The following is a 23,410-nucleotide window of genomic DNA, read 5'->3' as shown; positions in this document are numbered from 1 at the left end:
CCTGCCCTTAAAAAATATTTTCAGAGCCTGTCACAAAGGGGACCCCTTCCCATGTGCGACTCCATTGCGGTCACAAAACATTTGTATATGGATTACAAAGTAGCTACCCATTTGCGCATGCTAAAATTGGTCGTATATCTGGACCATGGTGCCTTTCTAGAGTTCTCTAATTTGGTTTTCAGTCGTGGTAGTCTTTTGGCTCAGTCATTAATACTGAATTACTGAGGAAACAACTGGAGTGGTTTTGGTTCCAAAGCAGCGCCACTGTCCTTATTTTATTTTGGAGTTTTTGTAGACTCCTGCAGTTATTTAGGCATGTTAACCCAGAAAAATATACTCATCTAAAAGTTTTTCTTTTCTTTTTTTGGGAAAAGTCCAAAACAGCGGCAGCCACATTTGAAAATGAGTATTTAATTGATTCTGATTAGAAACATGCTGGTTTCTACCTCACAGCATGAATATGTTATACACAATTTAAAATGCCATAAATCATTTGTTTAGCCTGCAGCTAAATGTTCTGTGTATTACAAACAGAATATTTTATTAAAGAAATTTTCAGTCACAAGATATAAAAAACACAAATTAAGTTCGAAGCAGAAATCCCTCAAGACTGTAGCACATCACTGAGGGCTTGTTCCATATTGCCATCATTTTCATAAGCAAACAGGTTCCCTGGCAGGGGCACGACTGATGGAAACTTTAATGAAAAAAGACGATGGCATCCCTCTTATGTATTCAGGAACTCGTCTTTCACATTGCAATTCGACTTGAGACGCACACTACAACAGCGTCGGCCTGTAAGGGGGTGGGGTCACAGCATGTAAGGCTTTGTTAGAAGACCTGAAAAGCAATGGCAGATGAAGCTTAACCCCTCACGGTTTGTTTGTTTGTATATTCAGCGTCGAAAACATTAAACAGAAACATTCTTCCAAAGAAACAAAGGTGGTCAGTTGTGGTGTGAATAAATTGAGCCAGCTGTGTGCATAACATTGGCGACTAGAGATACACATTTAAGTATCTGTCTCTCTACAGGGAGGCATACAGGGAAAAGATATACATATACACCGTGTTATGGGGTACGAAAGGGAGTAGTCACTCCTGATTGTCTTGTTGCCGGAGGCAACATTTCAGTGTGTCCATGAACTCCGGAGGGAGGGATGAACGAAGGTCAGGGGTGACGAATAGGTGAAGGGCCAGAATTTGGAAGTGGAACAGGGTGTGACTTGGATGTGACTTGCAGGTCACGGGTGGCACAACCCAGGGGTCATGTTGGAATATAGCAGGAAAGAAAAGGCGTTTTTTTTGCTTTGAATACAAGAATTATTCGTTTGTACACAGTCCTATTTTTGTCCCAGAGAGACAGATAGTTGGGTGTCGATGTGATAAGGTGGGAATATGCTGAGGAAGATTATAGGTGTTTCTGGTGCCAAAGTTCACTGCTTGTCTGAGTGGGGCCAAGGCTATTGAGGGAGGCCCGCGAGTAGCCTGTTACAGTTGCCAAGTCTGCTGAGTACTAGTGAGGTGAACAGTATTTAGACAGAAGCGAATGGGATGAGTCGACGGATTTTACAGATGCTCATTAGGTCTCGCCTGATTCAGCGCTTGCGCTGATCTGGCCGAGACATTTTGTAAAGAGGCTTTTTCAAAGTGCTGCCTGGCCTAAAGCTACAGTGCACGTGAACGTGCACGCGCGCCCTCCGTTGCACGCGATCGTAATCGCGATTGCGATCACTTTCACTTTCGCGGCCGCGTTGCCAAAGCTTGTTTTGCTAATACCATACTCCCTTTTCGGAATAGACGGCCAGTACCATTTGGTGTCTGCGAATGGGCACTGTATTTGTTCAGCTGCGCCTTCATGTCTCAGCTTTTGAACCTTGGATTTTATTCTGTTCAGTACGGTGTTTGTCCAACTGAAAAAAACCTTCGTGTCACTTTATCATACAAGCATAACTTCTCAAATTTATACTAGCTGATAAAATAGCTTTCCTCTGATGTTTGCTTCCTATCACTTCATAACTTATCTCCGGATGTCGGTCTCAAGCTGAGCACACTGTCTTGAAGTGGCTTTTCCTCCCAGGCTCATCGTGCTGTTTGCGGGCCCCTAAATGCCCCAGAAGCTATTTTTCTTGGCAGGAAAACAAGCCGCGCGCATTGCAGTTCCAGGAGGGTCTAATGCGAGTAACCATTAAAAACCTAGGAAGGTGTATTTTACTGCTAGCCGCTCCGTGCCCACTGCCAAGGTTGGCATGTGTGTATGTCATTTCTCTTAACATAAAAATAAAAGTAACTGCTGTTCGAGTTGTGTTTGACAGACCCCTTTCAACCTTGAACCTTTTCTTCTGATGTCTGACAGCCACACTCCTGCGAGACCGCATTCAGCTGTCAGACAGCTGAGAGAGTGGGGCGTGCTAAACATTTTTCATATACATAATCTGCGCGAGAGCAGATAATAACGAACGATTTATCCACGTGTTATTGTTCCCGTCCGCCCATGGTCCCTGCTTTCCGCGTCTTCCGACGCTGCTGCGAACAAAACTGGTCTATCATAACATCGAAGTTAAATAAATATCGTCCTGCACTTATATCGTCTCAAAAATATTAGACTCCGACAAATCATCACAAGGTAAGGAGTTAAGAACAACAGAACAGCTAGCTGTGCGTTCCTACCCAGGCTCAATGCGCGAATTAGAAACCGTAGGAATTTCCATAGTTAAAAATGTGAAACCAAATTAGTTACAGGTGAATTGATTAGGGGAATAGCTATCAGTAACGCAGCATACATACTTGCACCTGAGATCCATGGTGTGAACAGTCTTAAGCACCACAATTATGCCTATATTTCAGTGGCTAACAAAGGGAAAGGCTCTCCATTTTGGTAGTTGGCATTAGGGTTCCTGGCATTCTTCTTGTGCCACGAGAATTGATGCATTATTAGGTACAGGGCCATTACTCCCTTCAATGTTGATATTCAGGCTCCATGGGTTAAACTGAAGGAAAACAAATCCTGCTTACGTCATGACAGTTGTCATTATGAGAAAGTGACATATTCTACTAATTCTCCTTTGAGGTACTGACCAGAGAGGTGGGCGCTGCTGTAGTTCTGTTTCTCTGTAATCTTCCACAGGTTGTAAACAAATTTTCCGGCAGAATTTCATAGTGGTGTTTCTCGTCGCCACTTGTTGGTGCTGCTTCCTTCAATGCTTCAAGTGACTCTTTAATGAACTACAGCTGTTTTGGGAGCCATAGTTGTCCGCTCTTCTGTTACTCAATACATCAATATTATTAACCAATCCGCTCGTGGCCACCTCTAGGCTTTGGCCCAGAGAGGTTTCCTCATCTACTTCACTTTCTTAAATCCTTAATCACTGCCCACACAGTTTCATGTCTATGTCCCTGAAAGAGCATCATATTCTGAAAAATATATTGTGTATACTGCCTGGGATCTCTGCCAATCAAAAAGGAGACAAAACCTTTCAACAGATGTGAAAAGTTGCATTTCTGCATTGGAGAAGACAGACATGTGGGGTGGTGACAATTAACTTTTAATTTAGTTTTCCAAGAACTAAGCATCTTATTGAGGGTGTAGAGTAGAATACATAATAGAAGTATAACTAGATACCAAGGTGGAGTGGCTCTAACACCTTAAGAATGTACACTATTCCATGCGTGATGATGTAGAATCATTTATAGGGCACTGTCAGTGCCAGCATGTTTACTCATGCTTAAAATTGGTCATACTTTCAGCCTCATAGAGACAGATTTACAGAAGCAAACTTCTGTTTGTAGAAACAGGGATCAACTGTAGATTGAGAAAAGGTGCATTCTGTGCATGGTCTGATTCCCAAACAAAGAAAGCGCCATAGGTGTGTGCAATTGGCACTACACAGTCACACTTCGTTTACACTAGCCTACATGGCTAGATGTATGGCCTGCTCATTGTTGTGAAAGGTTTTCATTCACTAATGGAAAAACTTGCTTCAGCACTTTCATTGCTTTCTGTCCTGCTGCACCCGTTGGATGTGGTGCACTGTTTGCTGTGTGCTGTATACCGCTGTCCTACGTAAACAGGTTATAAAACACATAGATTTTGATGGCCATGTACTACCTAGCTGGTTGTTTGAAATTTCCAAAATTAGTAGAATTCATTAAGTTGACAAATCCAACCTGAAAATTGTCCTATGATATCAAAAATCTTCTCAAGACCAAATCACTGATGGTCTCACTTGGTTTGTTTTATTTAGTTTTTTTTAGAAGGATGGTATGCCCAAACTATCCCCCTTTTCCCTCTTGACCCTTACTCCCCCAACAACCTCGAATCCCCTTGTTCTTGCCCAACTTGCTTGTCTTTGTTGTTTAGGTCGAGCCTGCGAGCCATGCTGTGTTGGAGTATGGAGTTGAAGCTCTGACCACTCTCCATCCACATTTTTCAGTAGCTTTTGTCATTGTCCACTGTAAACTATGGCTGTTCATTGGTCAAAAGGCTTAGTAGTCCCACCTTAGTACCGCCTTGTCTCATTTTGTAACCTCCCATGTCGACACCCCTTGTTATGTGTGTTGTTGCTCGGAAGGCTTTAATTACAGCCTCCAAGCACTATATCGTTTAATGGTTTTAACATGCCGGCTGCAAACGCGTCTTTACGGCTTCCCTGGCATCAGCAGCAATGACAATACAAGGCTAACAAGCATTGGCATAGCCAATAGGTCTCGCTTTTGGGACCATATAAGTATTTAGTTATGCAGCACAATATCCTTGGTGCAACAACATTAACTGTTGCATGGCTAAACACTTATAAGTTCCCAAAGGCGAGACCTATTGGCTATGCAAATGCTTGTTTTTTGGGTGTCATGCTGTAAAGTCATTAGTTGTGAAGGATAACATGTTCCTACAAGGGTTGAAAAGAATGGCAAGGTTTCTAAATGATTGCACAAAGATTACGGTATTGGCTATAAGGTGGCCCGAGTCATGCAGTGAGAGGTGCTGATGAGGCAGGATGCTGCAGGACCTCAGCTTGTGACGACAGTAACGGGAGGGACTGTATCACCTTCCAGTGATGAGTAACAGTGAGATAATGTGATACACATGACTGGAGGGGTGAAAAGAGAGAAAGGAAAAGAAGATGTGGATGTAGCCAGGGTATACATGGTACCAGAACCAGAATGAGCAGATAATGTCTCCGAAGAGGAAGCATACATTTAATGGTGCAGTTATGTGGCAATGTGAACAAGATCACTCAATAGCATAGGGAATTCAGTAACAAGTAGAAAGACAAATAGAAAAACAATAGTCTTTATTGGGGATCATGATTTAAGAATGTAAATGGCATAGGTAAAAAGCATCATACCTTATTCCCGAACTTAGTGCAGCTGGTGTTCTCGAAAGTTTTGATAGTGTTTCTATAACCTAATGGGAACAAGAAAAAAAGGAATAAGCTGTAATTTAGACTTGTAGATATGCACAGACTGTACTTCATGAAGTCAAGTACTTTACAAAGCCATTAACACTAAGATGGTAAGCCAGCAATAACCCAGAAAATATAGGAGGCTCTTGTTACAATACTAGGCTTACAGAAAAGCCCTAATATCAACAAAAATATAATAGTAGTCATGTGCTTCTATAATGGCATCTGAGGAATCTGGTGCCATTAGCCAATCAGTCAAGCCTTGTCTCATCTTTTTCCTATAATGACAGCCCATTGGTGACATTAAGAAGACCATAATACCTATTTGTATATCCACTTCCACCCCCCTTTCAAGTCTTTTACCCAACTACCATGTATTTTTTCCTGTAAATGTCTGGGCACCTCCTTCATGAATACAATCTATCTTTATGAAGCCTTTTTTATTTTTAAAGAGTTCTCAATAAAGTTACATTTCTTTTTTTAAATGTATCTATCCTTTCTCCAAAATGTGCCACATTTTTGCGATGTTTTTGACCTAGTTAAGAGTACCTCTGCTCCCTGAAAGAAGTGTATACCTCTCTCCTTTGTATATAGACAGAGATGTTCACAAGCCATTCTGTAGTTTTAACATTCATTTTATTTTGCTCAGAAGTCTCCTGATTGCTTTTTTATCTGCTGCGGGATTAGATTTTTGAAACAACAAGGCAGGGTCAATAGCACCGAGGATGGAGGTTCTTCATTGGGCAAAGTTGAGCTTTGTGGGAACGATGGAAGAGTGCCATGCAAATGGGGAAGTGTTTTTGGTTTGAGGACTCCTTTTTGTACCTAAGGATCTCTTGTCCACCACCTTCATCTCCCGGTTTCTTTATCCAACAGAAACAGGATATTGAAACAGAAAAATTATTTCCTTGTTTCGGTTGCATTTCCTTATGCAAAGACCCTCTTTCTTTTATATCTCTCCCATTCTATTTCTCTCTTTCTTTCATATCTCGCACCCATGAACAGCCCACATTCTCTTTGTATCCGTCTTTTGCTGTTTCTTGGGTATTCTACCTTTACTACGCGGTCATTACTTCGTATTACCATTACTACGCATATTTTAGTTCGCAGATGCCATTACTTAGCAAGCATTTACTACGCATGTTCCATTACTTAGCATGCACTTACTATGCATAATGGAGTTACTGTGCAAATTAAAGTTTTGGGGTACAGGGTTATTTTTAGGGGTCAGGGTGGGTTAGGGTTTTGGGGATCATGGGGTAATTTTAGGGGTCAGGGTTGGTTAGGGTTTTGGGTTGCATGGGGTATTTTGAGGGTTCAGGGTGCGTTTAAGGTTTGGGGTGCTGGGGTATTTTTGGGGTTCAGGGTGGGTTTAGGTTTTGGGGTGCTGGGGTAATTTTAGGGGTCAGGGTTGGTTAGGGTTTTGGGTTGCATGGGGTATTTTGAGAGTTCAGGGTGCGTTTAAGGTTTGGGGTGCTGGGGTATTTTTGGGGTTTGTGGTGGGCTCAGGTTTTGGGGTGCTGGGGTAATTTTAGGTGTCAGGATGGGTTAGGGTTTTGGGGTGTAAGGGGTAAGTTTAGGGTTCAGGGTGCATTTAAGGTTTTGGGGTGCTGGGGTATTTTTGGGGTTCAGGGTGTGTTTAGGTTTTGGGGTGCTGGGGTAATTTTACGTTTCAGGATGGGTTAGGGGTTTTGGGGTGCATGGGGTATTTTGAGGGTTCAGAGTGTGTTTAAGGTATTGGGGTGCTGGGGTATTTTTGGGGTTCAGGGTGCATTTAGGTGTCAGGGTGGGTTAGGGTTTTGGGGTGTAGGGGGTATTTTTAGGGTTCGGGTGCATTTAAGGTTTTGGGGTGCTGGGGTTATTTTTTGGGTTCAGGGTGCGTTTAGGTTTTGGGGTGCTGGGGTAATTTTAGGGGTCAGGGTTGGTTAGGGTTTTGGGTTGCATGGGGTATTTTGAGGGTTCAGGGTGCGTTTAAGGTTTTGGGGTGCTGGGGTATTTTGGGGGTTCAGGGTGCATTTAGGTATTGGGGTGCTGGGGTAATTTTAGGTGTCAGGGTGGGTTAGGGTTTTGGGGTGTAGGGGGTAATTTTAGGGTTCAGGGTGCATTTAGGTTTTGAGGTACTGGGATATTTTTAGCGGTCAGGGTGAGATAGGGTTTTGGGGTGTAGGGGGTATTTTTAGGGTTCAGGGTGCGTGCCAGGGGATAGGTTACTATTACGATAATTTTTTTGTTTTAAAGTACCAATAACGCGTTGTAACGGTATGCGTGATAATTAACTGCGAAGTAAAAGCATTTTTTATGTATTTGTATATATTTGCGAAGTAAAAGCATGCACACTAAAATCATGCGTAGTAAAGGTATTTGCGAAGTAAAAACTTCAAAGTAAATAGCTGCGGAGTAACGGTATGCTAAGTAACATCATATATTCGTTTCTTGCCCTCTTAGGTTTTGAGCAACCAATTCAGCTTTTTGTTCCTTCCAAATGATAATGCTAGATTCCAGAAGACACCAATGTCAGTTCCAGAAATCACACTAAATCTCGCTTCTTCTTTCTCTTCACCAAATCTCAACTCTTCCTCTTTCTTCTCTGTTACTACCACAGCAGGATCACAGAGACCTAAGAAGAAGTCAACTGTATGGCCACTGTCAGATCAGTTGCCGTAGAATGGGTAACTGCAGGAGTCACAGAGATTTCTAAATGCAAAAATGTTCAGGGTCAATAGCCCACAGCCCTCAAGGCACTCTGTCCACAACAGAAAGATGGTAGTCACTTAATCTCCCTTGACCTTCTGGGGGGACGTGGGTGAGCAGTTTAAGGCTTAACCTAAAAAACCAAATGTAGGACGAGCGTAGGTACAATACAACACAGGATTATTTATGTTTATGGCATTACCACTTCAGATCGAATGGAAAGCACACAATATTGCTTCATACCAAATACAATACTCATTATACAGTAATGGCATAATGAGTTGCTGACTTCGCTAAGAGAATGTAATCTTGGTTAACATCTTTAAATACAGTCAAAGGAGATGTAAAACATAATGCACTAATAAAACCGGGCTAAACACAGTATACTATGAATGCAAAGTACTAATGCTAACAAAGCTCAAATATTTGTGCATGTCAGAATGTGGAAACTAAAAAAAACCAAAATACAACAGACAGATACAGTGTCTGGAGTTCATATTTTATGAAACTCTAAACCAAAATATAGGACAGTAAACCTAGGCAGAAAGGTTTTACATCCATATTTTAGGTTATTTTAATACATTTGAGAACCTAAATTTATGTTGTGAGTATTGGATTTAGGCAACGAGTAACAAATACAAAAACAAGTATCATAGTTACTTTTATGGCAAAAGGACAGTTTGTCGGCAATTGTACACGTATACGACATTCTGAGGGATGGCACCTAGTACATAGTGGAACCTGTCTGGTAGCAAACTGAGCTCAAAGCAGACGGTAAAGGTCCCTGGAGCTGAATAGCTGGTGAACCAACCGGCTGCTAGACTGCCTTTCTTGACAAAGGTCAAGGGATCCAGAATATATAGATACAGATAATAAAGGTTGGTGCAAAACAGGGTGCCCTCGCCAGACAGTTGAACTACATGTGCAGCATTAATCTCTCAGATAGCCCATCTAGGTTGGCATGGTCAAGGGACTCAGCAGATTTGTGAAATTATCAGTGATTTAGGAGATTGTCGCTGCTTCATGGTGAGTGGTTTACTGGACTCAGTCTGCTTCAGACGGTCTGTGGATGCAGAACTCCTTGGGGCTAACTGTAGACCTCGTGCTGGGTAATGGAAGTATCATCATCTCAGAGGGAAAACAGTGCTTCAGTAGAGTGTTGGCTCAGTCCCAGCCTTTAGGAAATGGGTAGAACTCTAGCTCCATAATTTGGGCACAGTTCTGCAACAAGGGGTCCACACAGGTCAACATCCAAAAAGGTTCAGTGAACTGCTGGAAAATCCAGTTTAAACTCATAAAAGTGGACAGGTGGCATAAAGTTGATGAGCAGCCACTGTCAAGTCCATTCAACTAATTCATCCGTCAAGCCATTCTGGTGGGGGTCTGTGAGGAAATGGGTGTATTATATGGAGTGGTGGGTGACCTCACTGTGTAATACACTTACCAACCTCTTTAGATCCAGTAGATTTTATCTGGAAAACACTCAGACCAGCCCTCGGAAGCTATGGCACTGAGCAGCAAGACTTGCAAAGAGGAACAAGTTTTAAGAATTTAAACAGCACCAAAACAACTATCCCTGTTTGCAGGGTCGACATCCCAAGAAGTCCTCTAAGGTGTGGCCAAAGTCCAGTCATCACTGGACTACCAGTCACCAGTTGATGTGGTCAAAGGTGAATCTTTTCTGGGTTGATAATTATCATTCTGAGGTTGCAAGCAACTTTCTAACTGCACTCCCGCGTTCAGCAAACTCGGGTGCAGTGCTGTGCATCAGGTTTTGGTCCTTGTTGCTGCACGGTGGTGGTGATAGCGGGTTAAAGACTTGGGGCTGCTGAATTACCCCAGCAGGTTTCTTTAGCTGTTATGTGCCTGTGCCGCGAACAGGGGACAAGTCAGTTGACCCTTGGAGTTCTTTTGGCTTGACTGGGCTCTGGAGACGCTTTTCTCTCAGCAAGACATGGCAGGCACAGTCCCGCTCTTCGTTAGCCACCAGGTGCAGTACTCGTCAGTGCAGCCTCTCTTTGCTGGTCCCTCGGTGCATAAGGGCAGTCCTTCTTCCAAGTAGGGTGAGATCTGAGGTCTGAGTGCCAGGGGTTAGTTGTTATGCTTGGAAACTGCCCTCAGAGCAGGATGTGATTTGTAGCCAATGGTCTACCAAGTTCCCTCCCACTTGATGACCACTTCCTATGGAGTGTCGCATCTGGCTATCCCAGAATGCACCATTCTTCCCACTCCCAATATGGTGAGACCCCTCTCCTGCTGTTCTGACCTCACTAGCCCAACCACAGAGTGTGGCTACCTCAGGGCTACCCACCCCTGGGGAAAATGGATTGGCAACAGGTTTACCCTCTCCGATCCCCGTGCCAGCATGTCTACCTAAACAATGGGGCAGTCCTCCTCCCTGGTGTCTCAATTCTGCTCTTCAAAAGCAGTTACACTTTTGAAGCTGGCCTTTTGGGGCTAACACCTTGGTGGCTTCCTGCAGGAGGGATGTAACACCTTCCTGGTCTGCAATCCCTCATTGGTTTCCTTCCTGAGAGTCGTTGGAACATTTCTCCAGTAGGGCAGAACGCTGTCTCGTGGAGCAGGCTCCATATGTGCCCAGTAAGGCACAAGAGTTTTAAAGACAACCAAGAGGCAGCTTTGCTACAGCTGCACACTGCAACAAGTTACATTAATTTCTACTTGAGATAAAGTCGGGCTTAATGTAAAAAGGTGTTTGATACCTTGGAGTGCCCTTTTTGGTTGCACTGTTCAGGAGTCAGCAAAGCTGAGAGATCATTGTGTAATCCTGTACTGGCCAATTGGGCAACCAAGCCTTTCCACAGTAAAAAACGGCTGATCACTTGTTTTACTGTAAGGACATGTAAAGCACATGTCCTATCTGTGTCATGTGTTGCACCCTGCCTTTAGGGCTCAGAAGGCCTACCAGAGGGGTGTCTTATACAAAGGTCCTATTACCCATTGGTTTTGTTTTTAATTTAAGGTGGGGCTGTACTCATTCAATCCCTGTTTTGGACCTGCCAGCCCGCCCTTTTAAATGATTCTCTAGGCTTAGCAGACCTCCCCCATTTTGGCCGTACCATATGTTTTGATAAAGGGCTATAAGAAGCAGTATGCTATAAGAAATGAAGGCGCACAATAGAAACATTATTTAACATCTTGATTGGATATGATGTAGATTTCTCCACAAGTAAGTGAGCAGGATGATTAATGGAGCACGTGGTGACACACAAGCACCTGGCCTGATGGAAAGGTTTTGTATATATGTTGATAGTATATGTGCGACGCAGTAAGCTTTGTTATCATTGTTTTTAGGTTTAGAAGTGATGAAGAGTCTCTTTATGTGGCTATGCTGAAGAAAGCAGCAGTTGTTTGCCGACACACTCGTAGATTCTCATTTATGCAAAAATACACGCAATTTATTGGATGTATAAAAATTATGACATTGATGACATTATATTAATATAAAAAAAGTAAATTTTTAACATAAATAAGAGATCCATATTAGGACATGATAATTGTAAATCGATGGAGAAATTGGTATAGGTTCATGTCTGCATGATATGGTATACAGACTAATACACAGCCTAATGCTGTTTTGAAGACCCATCTTGATTTCTACTTTTATTGCTGTAATGCAATTTACGAGTGTCAAAATGATGTTTGAGTATGAATGAAGGAGAAAGTGACTAGTTCGTCGAAATGTTGAGGAAATATGTATTAGGTATGAGTTTTCATAAAATGAATTAGTACTCTTTTAACAGGTGTGATCGAACCGAAATGATATTATAATAATGTTTTTTTTTTATTGTGTGCACAATCTTGGCAAGAAATATAAGATGTCTACCGAATTTTCAATGTAGTGTATGAATATATTTAAGAAGATAAATAAATAAGTAATAAAGAAACAATATGCTAAATTGGATCACATTTTGCTTTCTGGGCCACATATGTATTTTAATGAGTGATTGTTGAGTTGTTAAACTGAACAGATAGGCTGCCTGGGGACGTTTTTTCTAATTACAGTTGTTGCCCTGCCCCAGGAACCACTGCCTTAGAAGCAGGTCCATAATCCAAAGCAAGGCTATAAAGAAAGGGCTATTTAGTCCATGAACTACACCTCTCTATTGGAAGCCTGACGATGTGCGTACCTCATGCCATTGTTTTTGGACATGCCTTCCATCTAGATCAACAGATCAGCCATGCTACATTTTTGTCAAAAGGGCCAGTTCTCTTGAGGAATGGCAATATTTGCAGATTCCCTTTTAAACTATGTTTTCAAAAGAAATGACATGTATTCAGCTTGCTCTCATCCATTGTTGAGGGAAAAGGGTCTCACCATTTCCATGTTAGCACCAATATTACAATCGCCCTACTGTTAAATACAAATAGATGGCTGTACACAAGATTGAATTCTATATTTACTAACAAATCTAAAACTTTCTGTAAATATAAACCCTGGACTTTACACTTCAATGAAAAAAATGTCCTGTTTTATACAATGACTCTTCAGTATTTTATTCTTTACTGAGAAGGAAGGTAGAGGAATCCAAAAATTTCTACAATGCCTGTGATAAGTGGTCAAAGGTACAAGCACATGGATGTTGAGTTTCCAATGAACATAAAGTCTTATTTTTAGAAGAACTCCTTTTTGCACACCCACATCCAAATGTATTTTAGCTTTGCTTAAAAGAATACAATTTTAACCACTGGTAATGTGCCAGGCTTTGTGTTCAAATAAATGATCTTATTCATTTGAGTTTACTATGCAACAAGACCTATTTCAACAGAGCTTTTTGAGACTGATGAGATATCAAAAAAGACATCTGTGTTCTAGGCCAAATGAAGTGGCCCCTTTAAGCCTAAATAAGAAGTATAAAAGTGTTCTCACCAGAGGCTACCCTTTACAGAGTCCCAGTGCATGTAGCTGATGAACAAAAGAAGGCTCTTTCATCCAAGTCCATCAGCATCTTGTAGGACCTTCTTCACAAGTCTAATAAACCATACATCAGCCGTACACAAGTACAGTGAACAAGCTGATCTGGGATAACCCTTCCAGTCTTTGACTGCACAAGGCCGGCTCTTGTTGTATATATTTTTTTCCCAAGAAAGCCTGATCTCTATCCTCTACCTGAATGTTGATTCAAAACAAAAATACATTCCTATATCCAAACATGAAGGTTAACCTTGAGCTGGTGCTAGTCCAGCCTTAGAAATGTTGCACCTTCACCCAATACCTCTTAGGTTTCCACTGTAGGGACTACAATATTCCTAACTCTAATACATTGTTCCCCTTAGTCAGACACACATTTGCAATATGGATTTGAATTTCATCACAGGGGTGTGGAATTTAATAAAAAATCTACTCTTCCATGGGGCAGATTGCTTCATAAATCTACTTGTCCTGTAACAAATTCCACTTGTCCCTTTGGTGCCATGTAGTGTGGCGACAAATTATGGCAGCAATCTCATTATATAAGAGCTCTGATAATACTCTTTCTGATTTTGTCAGGGCTCATACTATAGATGGGTTTGAATACTAGCAATTCCTTTATTTGCTACAGTAGTACATACTGGGGCTAGAAGTAGCAGTAAGCAATAATTCCATGGTTGGAATGTGCTAGTGAGTCTGTGGAAACCTACCAACTTGCATGTTTTAGGGGTTCCCACCCAGTTCTTCTCTAATTTTTTCCCATACTGAGAAAAGGTTCGAATTGTATTTCCGGCAAGGGCAGAATTAAAATTTCTTCCAGGTTTGGGTAAAAAGTGGTTGGAGGGAAAGTGAAATTGTAAACGCTAAACAGATTTTTGCATAAGCATCTATACACACACATAGTTGCTCGTGCTAAAATGCAGCTCTTTTTCTAGGAGTATCATTTCCTGACCTACTTCTGTAAATTCTTGGCAATTCATGAAAGCTGTACATCTGCTTGCTCAAATGCAAGGACATATACCATAGGTGCCCTTTTGTGACTAACCAAGACCTTTTTGTTTTTAATAAAATTCTTTCTCTTTCTCTATTCATCTATCGGCTGGCTTCACTATGAGTGACAACATTGAGCGCTTTCTCAAGGAGCATATTGGCACACAAAGTAGTTTAATTCAATGCCAGGAAATACTGCGGCAATGTGTGTTTTTAAGAACAAAAATATTTTTGCTTTCTGCCAAAGTTTGTTATAATAGTGAGGGCCCAGCAGCTCGTTCAACAATAACGTTTTACAAAAAACATGTCAAAACAAGACACGCATTGACAATACCAAAAAGATGACCACCGATGTCGAACCTACTGGCTTTGCAAATGCTTGCTTATTTTCATATTTTACATAAAACTTGGATAAACTAAGTTTCCATTATGAATATTTTTGGGAAATACTAGCATGCATCAACACATTTTACTAAATGATGCTTCAAAGAAATAGTTTCTCAAATTTCACAGATACGTGTTTTTTCCTAGTTGCATTTTTTGTGAAATTTTTATTTTGATAGTAAAGAATATTACATTTTGCTTTCAAGCTTCTGCAAATATTTGCATAAGTCAGAGAGGGATCTGGGAACTTTATAAGTAGGCTCATATTGTTAAACTTTGCAAGCGTATGTACACATTTTTGGAACTAATATCAGTAGTGCTGTCCGAGCTTACACAAACTTTTCTCACCCTAATAATAAAGGCTTTGCATTATTGAACCATAAATAGAAGCTCGAACAGCATTAACATGTGGACTCAAATATTACCTCAACTGCAGACAATGCCCTTCCTGAATCCTTAATGTGGTACTGCAAACTGGCAGCCAAAGAGTTTGTGCTGCAGGGGGTTGAGCCGATTTGTTCCAAGGACAGAATGAATATATGTAAACTTGTTGTCCTTGACCCCAAACAATGTGTCTTGGGCAGAGGGCTACAGGAATTCCACACCACTGCATCACTTTAGTTTTTGCAGAGATTAGCATTAGGTAAAACATATTATTTTTTCTCCTGCTTTGTGTAGATATTACACTCTTTTCTCTTTAACCTTAGTGAATTTTGATGCAAAGATTGATGCAGCCCATCATCATCAGCAGGGTAGACTTCTTGAGCGCCATCAAGATTTTGAAAGAGCTAATCTTGAGTTTATATGGTTGGCAATTAAAACGAATCATCATGTGGTGCGATCATATCTTTTTCCTCCTATGATCTCTAATTACCTAGCCAGTGAGTTCCTTTCACTAATGCAGTATAAAAAATACATGTACAGTAAACTAGCAATGAATCAAGAGCGGTCAGCTAAGTCACCTATTTGTAGTTTTCTAAGTTCTATTCGATCACACGTACCCTCTTTAAATGTCTCTTTATTGAACATCCCCAAATAATTTTAGGCAATGTACCATTAAAATCAGAACATCTGGAAAAATATCACAGTGTTATCATTATTTAAACAACGACATTCAATTGAATTCATATAGTTAATATATTAAAGTCAAAGGTTTTCTGAGCATACTATATAATTTTCAAAAGATGTAATAAATCATATTAGCAATAACAGGCCCTACTTTGTGTGTGTTAATATACTCTTGGAAGCCACAAGTGTCCACAACATTGAGGTATAAATGAAAGATAGTACTATGACACTACCTGTTGATATCCAGTTAATGTAGGTAACACAATAGAAACATTTTCAGCAAAGCTCACAAACAAGTCCAAAGGCTGTCAGTTAAGGTGTAAAGCTCAACTCAGAAAATAAGTAAACTTTTTCATCAAAGGGCCTTTTCTAGACAAAACAGGGCAAGGCAGCCTAGGTGGGATCTCACACAGCACGAGCAGGGGTAACCACATTGTGCCTAAATGGGAAAGGATGGGTGGAAAATGTGCTCTGGCTAGGTTGGAAGAAATCATTGTTCTGGCACTGCTGCCCCAATACGATGGATAGGCAACTTTCATCTATATACATCGATTGTTACAGCTCTCATACACATAATTAGGTTCTTTATTTATTTTCTTATAGTCAAGGTAAACGTGCTCAGAGAAACTAAGAACCATGTGGTGTTCAGTAGAGCATTACATTAATCAGGATTAAAAGATCGCACTTATGAAACTTTATTACAGAGGCGCTCACCTGAGGTGCTCATGACATTTATTTTAATGTGTCATGCATTTAAGCCCTTGTATTGTAGCAAACATGTTTGCCATCAAAGCTTACTATGATATGTGGTTTTCTTGTGTCTCTAGCTAGGCTTGAAATTTTGTATGTTCAATAGTTAAAAAGTAAGCAGTCTTTTGCAAAGTGGTTGTGATTTCGGTTGTCGCTACATCTGGCTCCTTTCCTGATGTTTTTCAGGCATCAAGTAAAAAGGGTTTCCTTTCTGAGCTATAGTGTATGGTTCATAAAATGTAGAAGACAATACAATTAGACAAGCAAAAAAGCTTATTTTTCTCTCTAGCATAAGTGATCCTGTAAAGAGTTCTCAGAAACTTTTTCAAGGTTATAAAGGGGTTATAGCTACTTTTGACTATGTCAATATTGTCTGCCCTAATGATTAGTGCTTTAACTCGTTTACCATTATTTTCATAGATAAAAGTGTAAACATCTGTTACAACATCATCAAGGATATTGAAAGTACCCATTCAATGGGTTGCATACCCCACCAGGTTGGGAAAACGGCCACTACAACGCGGCCGTTTCCACGCATAACAGTAACCACGCATGCATTACAACGCATGCGTGGTTACCACGAAAAGCCTTTCCCACGCATACCTTTACTACGAGATACGTAGTAAAGGCATGTGTGCTAAAGGTAATATTAAAAAAGGGGGGTTGGGGGGGTCTCCCCCCCACAGAAAAAAAAAACCCTGATTCCATCGATGTGGAGGCAATCGGCGTCGTACCATCGTTAGAGGAAATGGAAAGACACTTCCGCTTCCTCTTTACAACGTGCGACGCAGATCGGAAGAGCTTCCAGAGAAGAGAAGACGTAGCGAGGTAAGGGGGAATTTAGTTTAAGTAATTAATGAGGGGGACGTGTAGCGAAGGGGTAAATTTAAGGGTTTGTGGGTGGGGGAATCGCACAGGGAAACATTTTTAATGTGGAGGGGAATTTATTAGAAGAAAAAGGGGAGGGGGGGTCGCACAAGGGTATTAAAAAAAAAAGGAAAAAAATAACATTTACCACGAAAATGCCTTTACCGATATGCGTGGTAAATTCATTTTCGTGGTAAATGTTAATCGTGGTAACGGCATTCGCGTTGTAACGCATGCGTAGTAAAGGCATGCGTTGCAACAGAATGTGTTGAAGACATACAACCACCAGGTTTTAGAAACGTCTACCATTGACTTTGTATCTTCTGCCCCCACCTTACATTGTTCAAACAGTTGCCTCAATGCACCCATCAGTTTCACAATCTGTTCCAGCTTGGTATTTGAAAAAGGTGATTAACTCATTAGCAGAAGACCATGTGTTAGTGAATAATGTCATACCATAGACATTTCTACCCAGTTGCTTCAAAACAAATCATTGTTTGCCCCTATTAAAAAAGCCATTGATTGACTCTTCCAGCTCAGCAAACATTCCTTTAATTTAGAAAATGTTATTGGTAACTGCGTATATCGAGGATTATCTGGAGCCCAACCAAATTCTCATGAAATTAAAGTCAGGGTTTTTCCCCATTTAGATGTCTGAGACAGTAATTTTGGACATTCAAGAAAAATGAATTTTATGACGTTACAACGCATACATTTACAATGCATGCCTTTACAATGCAGTTTTTAGATCGCAACATCCTTTACAATGCATTCTTTTACATTGCATGCCATTACATCGCATTTTCAGAAACTACCTTTACAACGCCTTCCATTACATCACATTATACCTTTACAACTCATACCATTACAATGCATTCCATTACATTGCATTTAAGGTAAGTGTTGGATAGTATAGGGGTTAATAATTACTATTCTAACTCCAGTGAGTGCAACAGTAGGGTAAGTGTTGGATAGTGTAAGGGTACTATGCATTGTAATGGTATGCATTGTAATGACTTGCGATGTAATGCCTGGGTTGTAGTGACATGCGTCGTAATGACATGCGTTGTAGTGACATGCGATGTAATGGCTGCATTGTAATGACATGCGATGTAAAGGATGTTGCGATGTAATGACTGCTATGTAAAGGTAGTGCGATGTAATGACTGCGTTGTAAAGGTTGTTTACCAAGAAAAACTGTTGGATCCATGGGATGGGGGAAGTTAGCTGCCCATATACCTTTTAATTTATCTGCCGGCTTTGAGATCACAGGCCAGGATCTATTGGGTCATCATTGGAGTGTATTTGTGCCAAGACCTTACATTGGCTGTGATCTTTTCACACTAATACACTGATAGAAGCCAGAGTGTGTAGTTGATTTAATTTTTCTTCCCTAGCTGCTGCAATTTTCCTGTACAGTTCCTCATGAATTAGCCTTGCCTACCCTACCTCTTTTTGTATACAAGCTTCCCCATGCCCTGTTCAATCTGGATCATAGTTTAAAGTGTCAATTTTAAGCATATGATACACAAAAACTAATGGGACTTCATGTGGGCTCCAGAGATCACTGGAACCCCTGATTGGGATGTGTGCAGAGGTGGATGCATAGCAACTAGCATCACCTAAATGGTGATATTACTCAATGGCTGTTCAGCCCTTCAGACCCTCCCTTTTCACTGGACACCCCCAAAATTGAATATGTTTTTAGCAGCAGCTCAACGAGTTAGAGACGGTGTGCAAGAAATGTGGTTATTGGTTGAGGGGAATGGTAGCTCCACTTAGGTAATAACCACAAACCTTGTTAGGGTCAACCACAAAAGTCACTAAATTAACCTGTGTTTAACTCTCTGTTAATTTGCCACAAAAGCACTCAGGCTTAACTTAGAGGCAATGTGTAAAGTAAAAACACAACAATCGATAAATCCCAAACCAATTTAGAAAAATAGAGAAAATAATAATTGCACGAAAAACTAATTAAATCCAGTCAGTAGAACTGAAATAATGAATTTTTAAAGTTTTTGGGAAGAACTAGCACCTAAAAGAAGAAAGCGCCATCTGCGATCATCTGGTCACGTGAGACCTGGGCAAAGTCAAATGTTAAGATCTACCATAATCGAGTATACGTTAGATACAAGGGCTGGATTAGGCCTGTTTTCGGCTTAGCTTAGTACATAGCAACTTTTCAGAAGAAGGTCCTGGAGAAGGGAAAGTTCAGTGAAATATGGCAGCACTCTGTGTCCAAAGAGGAGTCATCGACACGAGGTAGCCACTGGACGCAGACTTGGTGAAGCCATCGACAGTGGCAGGAAAAAGATGAGAACGAGAAATGCTGGATTTCCATGCTGAGGAGGATGTTGTCAATGAAAGGGAGCTGCTTGTCGTCCAGCCAGGTGAAGATTTTTACTTTTGGACATTTTCGAAGTCGAAAATCTCCCACGTGGCTGCGGGCTGCTCTTGAATAAGGATCTACAAGGCTGAACATCGCTGCCGAGAGGTCCAGCTGAAAGGAATTTGCTGCTGTGGAGAAGAGCACTGCAGGCCAACCAGTGATGCACCTTGGGCAGATGGGCTTGCAGGTACATCCCAGTCTTCTTTCGGTTCTCCAGGAAGTTTTTGAAGAAACAATTTCTAAGTCACAGGTTTTAGGGTTAGGCAGGAGCAGTACCACCAACACCACTTCCAAGGGCCCAGGACGTGGGGGGCACCACGTAGGTGGTTAGGTCTCACTTCATCAGAGGCCAGGTGCAGAGTTTAAGGCCTCAGGCGCTTTTTATGTACGTGTAACTCACACAAGGCCAGAAAACTAGCCCCTGAGTCACTCTGTGTTCAAGGAGATGATCCAGTTAGCCTTCAAACAGCAAGGCAGTCCTTCAAGTAGCAGGTAGTCCTCTGGTACTAGCAGGGTAGTCCTCTGGTGGCAGGGAAATCCTTCTGAAGTTTTCCACAGGTCCATAAGTCTATTGAAGAGTTTCTGTGAGGGTCTAATATTTTGCCAGATTTTGAAGTGGAAGGATTCCCTATACTACCTCCACATCTGGTTCTGGAAAGGTCTTCCCTTCACCTGTCAAATATGGAAGAAGTCTGGGGTGACAAATGCCTGCTGTCAGGGTACTTTGTGTGAGCGCTGGAGGTAAGCCTTTGAAGTATAAGTTGGGCAGTGAACAGCTCCACACCCAGCCATCCTGGCAGGATGGCCCATCCTGCCTGCACATAGTCCCCTTTGTGTCACTGTCTGGGAGGAATGCACATACCCCAACAGCAGAGCCATTCACAGTCATGTGACCCAGGACACTGGTAAAAGGTACACATAGCTAAGACAACAAAATGCCAACTTTTTAAAAGCATATATGGCAAAATGGGCAACCAAATATGCCCTTGTGGGCTTGGGTAGATAAGTATTGGGTAATGTTGCCAACAAGGGATATATTTAAAGGTGTGTTTAAGTAAAATTAACAAATACTTTCTAGATATTTATTCATGAAATCCAGAATCAATTAAAGGCACAATGGTCTCTGAAAGTTCAAAAATAAAGCTCCCAACATTAAATGGAAAGCATACGTCGACTGTTGATTATGGCTGTGGTCATTACCTCTTCTGAAATTAATCAATTAATCAGGGTTCATATAGAGCGTGACTAATCATCCGTTAGGGTCTAAAGATGCCGGGGGGGGGGGGATAGTTCTGCAGTTCTGTCTAACAGCCAGGTTATGAGGTCCTTCCTAAATTGAGGCAGTGAAGGTAATTGCCCGAGATGTAGAAGTAGGGAGTTCGAGGTCATCGCAACGAGGTAGGAGAAGGATCTTCCTCTGACTTGGTTCTTGTGGATCCTTGGTATGGTGGCCAGGGCCAGTTAGGTGGAGCGGAGATATCTGGTCGGTTTGTAGAAAGAGAGGCAGTGGTTGAGGTATGCAGGTCGGGTGTTGTGGAGGGCTGTGTAGGCATGCATGAGGAGCTTGAATGTGATTATTTTGTTGATTGGGAGCCAGCGAAGGTCTCTTAGGTGACTGGAGATGTGCCTGCAGTGGGGGATGTCCAGGATAAGTCTGGCGGAGGCGTTCTGGATGCTCTGCAATTTCTTTTGGAGTTTATGGGTGGCGCCGGCATAGAGTACAGTGCCATAGTCGAGCTTGCTGCTGACAAGGGCCTGGGTGACTGTTCTCCTGGACTCAGTGGGGATCTACTTGAAAATCTTCCGAAGCAGGCATAGCGTGTGGAAGCAGGAGGATGAAACAGCATTGATTTGGCAGTTCATTAATTGCGGGGAGTCGAGGATGATGCTGAGGTTACATGTTTGGTTGGTGGGTGTGGGAGTGTTCTGAGCGCTACGGGCCACAAGGAGTCGATCCAGGGAGTGAGTGGTGCCCAGGATGAGGACTTCGGTTTTGTCAGAGTTGATATTGAGGCAGCTGTCCTTCATGCAGGCAGCGACAGCCTTCATCCCGTTGTGAAAGTTGCTCTTCTTGGCTGTAGGTTTTGTCGGTGAGGGAGTGAATTGCAACACAGATTAATTCAAGCATATCACTCAAAGGCAACAAATTCCGCAATTTAACTGTGGGAGTTGCTTCTGAAGAATGTTCTTGATCATTGCACCTAGGAGTCTCAGATCTTCAGAAACATCTTGTCCTGATGATGATCTCACAGATTCATTTCAGCAGAAAGTGAAAGATCGACACCCTAACCCATTTTCTTTTTAGTCTTTGCTAAGACTTAACCTGGGAGATTGTGTTCCTATGCTTAGGACAGCCTCCATTCTGTTGACTTGGGGGAAATGGGCTTTTGTGTATTGATGACCAGTGAAATTTCCATGTCAAGAACTTATCAGTCCTGTTATCAATACCTTTGGAGTACCTCCTTACTTTGGAGTACCTTATGTAATCTTATACAATATAATTCAATTGAGGAATACACCCGATTGTACTGATTTATTCTTTATTTTTGAACTTACACAGACCCTTACAAGAACCAGAACATTAACCGATACGCAGCTTTTTTTAAGTGGCATTATCAGAATTGTACAATGTAAGCACTTTATAAATGTAATTAAGTAATCCAGAGTTAATTAATGGGAGAGATAGGCCTTACAGTAGTGAAAACGACTTTGGAAGTTTTTCACTACCAGGAAATATAAAATGTAATCCCACATGTCCTATTGTTTAAATACAATGAACTCTGCGCTATTAGCCTACAGGGCTACCTTAGGGGTAGCCTATTTGTTTTAAAATGAAGGTTTAGGCCTCAAAAAAAGTTTATTTTGCCTTATCGAAATGACAGTTTTAAGCTGCACCATAGGCTACAATAACAGGCCTGTAACATGTTTTAAAGGACTATTTTGTGAATAGCACAATAAGTGCTGCAGGCCCACTAGTAGTATTTAATTTACAGGCCCCAGTTACACTTACCAACATATACCAGGGAATTATAAGCAAAGTAAATGTGCCATCAGGTGTACCCCATGTTTATCATGTTTTAGGGTGGGAAGCACAAGCACATAAGCACTGATTATCAGCGGTTAAGTGCTACAGCGTCCTAATTCAGAAAAACAGGATGGGTGGGGTAAAATGTTGGGGGCTACAACCAAAGATGTCATGTCTAACAGGTGGCACATTGCCACCTAGAACTTTTCTCTACTCCCACCCCCAGTTGGGCGTTGAGCATGGAATAATCTAGATACAAGCTGCAGTCAGGATTTATGTTTCTAATTGCTCAACACGCTCCAGCTGGCGCAGAATATGAAAATTAGCATTATGCTGACTCTAGAAAACTGGTGAGCATCTTTCCCCTTGACTCTTCAAACTGCACTGGCTAATGGTAGACCAGAGAATCCAAAAGAAAGCTCCGAGTCTAACATGAAAATACATGGAAGAGCTGAGTTTATGGTATAAATGTTCAATCTAAAATCATTTTAAATCCCACTGAGTTAAACGTTTTATTTTCCTCCAACCCGATAACGTATGAGCAGTGTTTTCATGTTTTAAATCGTTTTTGAAGATCATTTTTTTGAAGTGACAATTATTAGCAAACTGTGGCAATGTGATGAATCTCTAACTAGGTTTATGCATTGCACCTCTTTTACTGTTTTAGACATATTTTATGAGTTAATTTGTTCTGTATATTTGTCACTGTATGTTCTGTGATCCAACAGTTTATTTTGTGTTTGAGCCCTACAGCTATATTTTGCATTACGTTTGTACCACGCTTTATAAATAATGCAAAAGGGTTCTGGCTGGGTTATTGTTGTTCGATTTTGATGAATTTTCTAAATTATGAAGTTTTATAATGTGTTGTGCTCACTTCTGAACAATGCTTTCCATGCTCTATTATGCTTCGC

At 41.3% G+C, this 23,410-nt stretch overlaps 1 protein-coding gene across 2 annotated transcripts in view; it reads right to left on the bottom strand.

The window, feature by feature from the left end:
* Positions 1-23,410, bottom strand: part of VAV3 (vav guanine nucleotide exchange factor 3) — a 1,147,877-nt gene that overhangs the window by 745,878 nt on the left and 378,589 nt on the right. For both annotated transcript variants that reach the window (XM_085602242.1, XM_085602243.1), the window contains exon 3: positions 5,343-5,401. In XM_085602242.1, coding sequence (XP_085458368.1) covers positions 5,343-5,401 — 59 coding nt within the window. The remainder of the gene's footprint in view (positions 1-5,342; positions 5,402-23,410) is intronic.

This window comes from Triturus cristatus, chromosome 4_2 (genome assembly GCF_964204655.1).
Source record: "Triturus cristatus chromosome 4_2, aTriCri1.1, whole genome shotgun sequence".
Taxonomy (NCBI): domain Eukaryota; kingdom Metazoa; phylum Chordata; class Amphibia; order Caudata; family Salamandridae; genus Triturus; species Triturus cristatus.
Note: the sequence above shows the minus strand (reverse complement) of the source record. Positions and strands in the feature narration are given on the sequence as shown.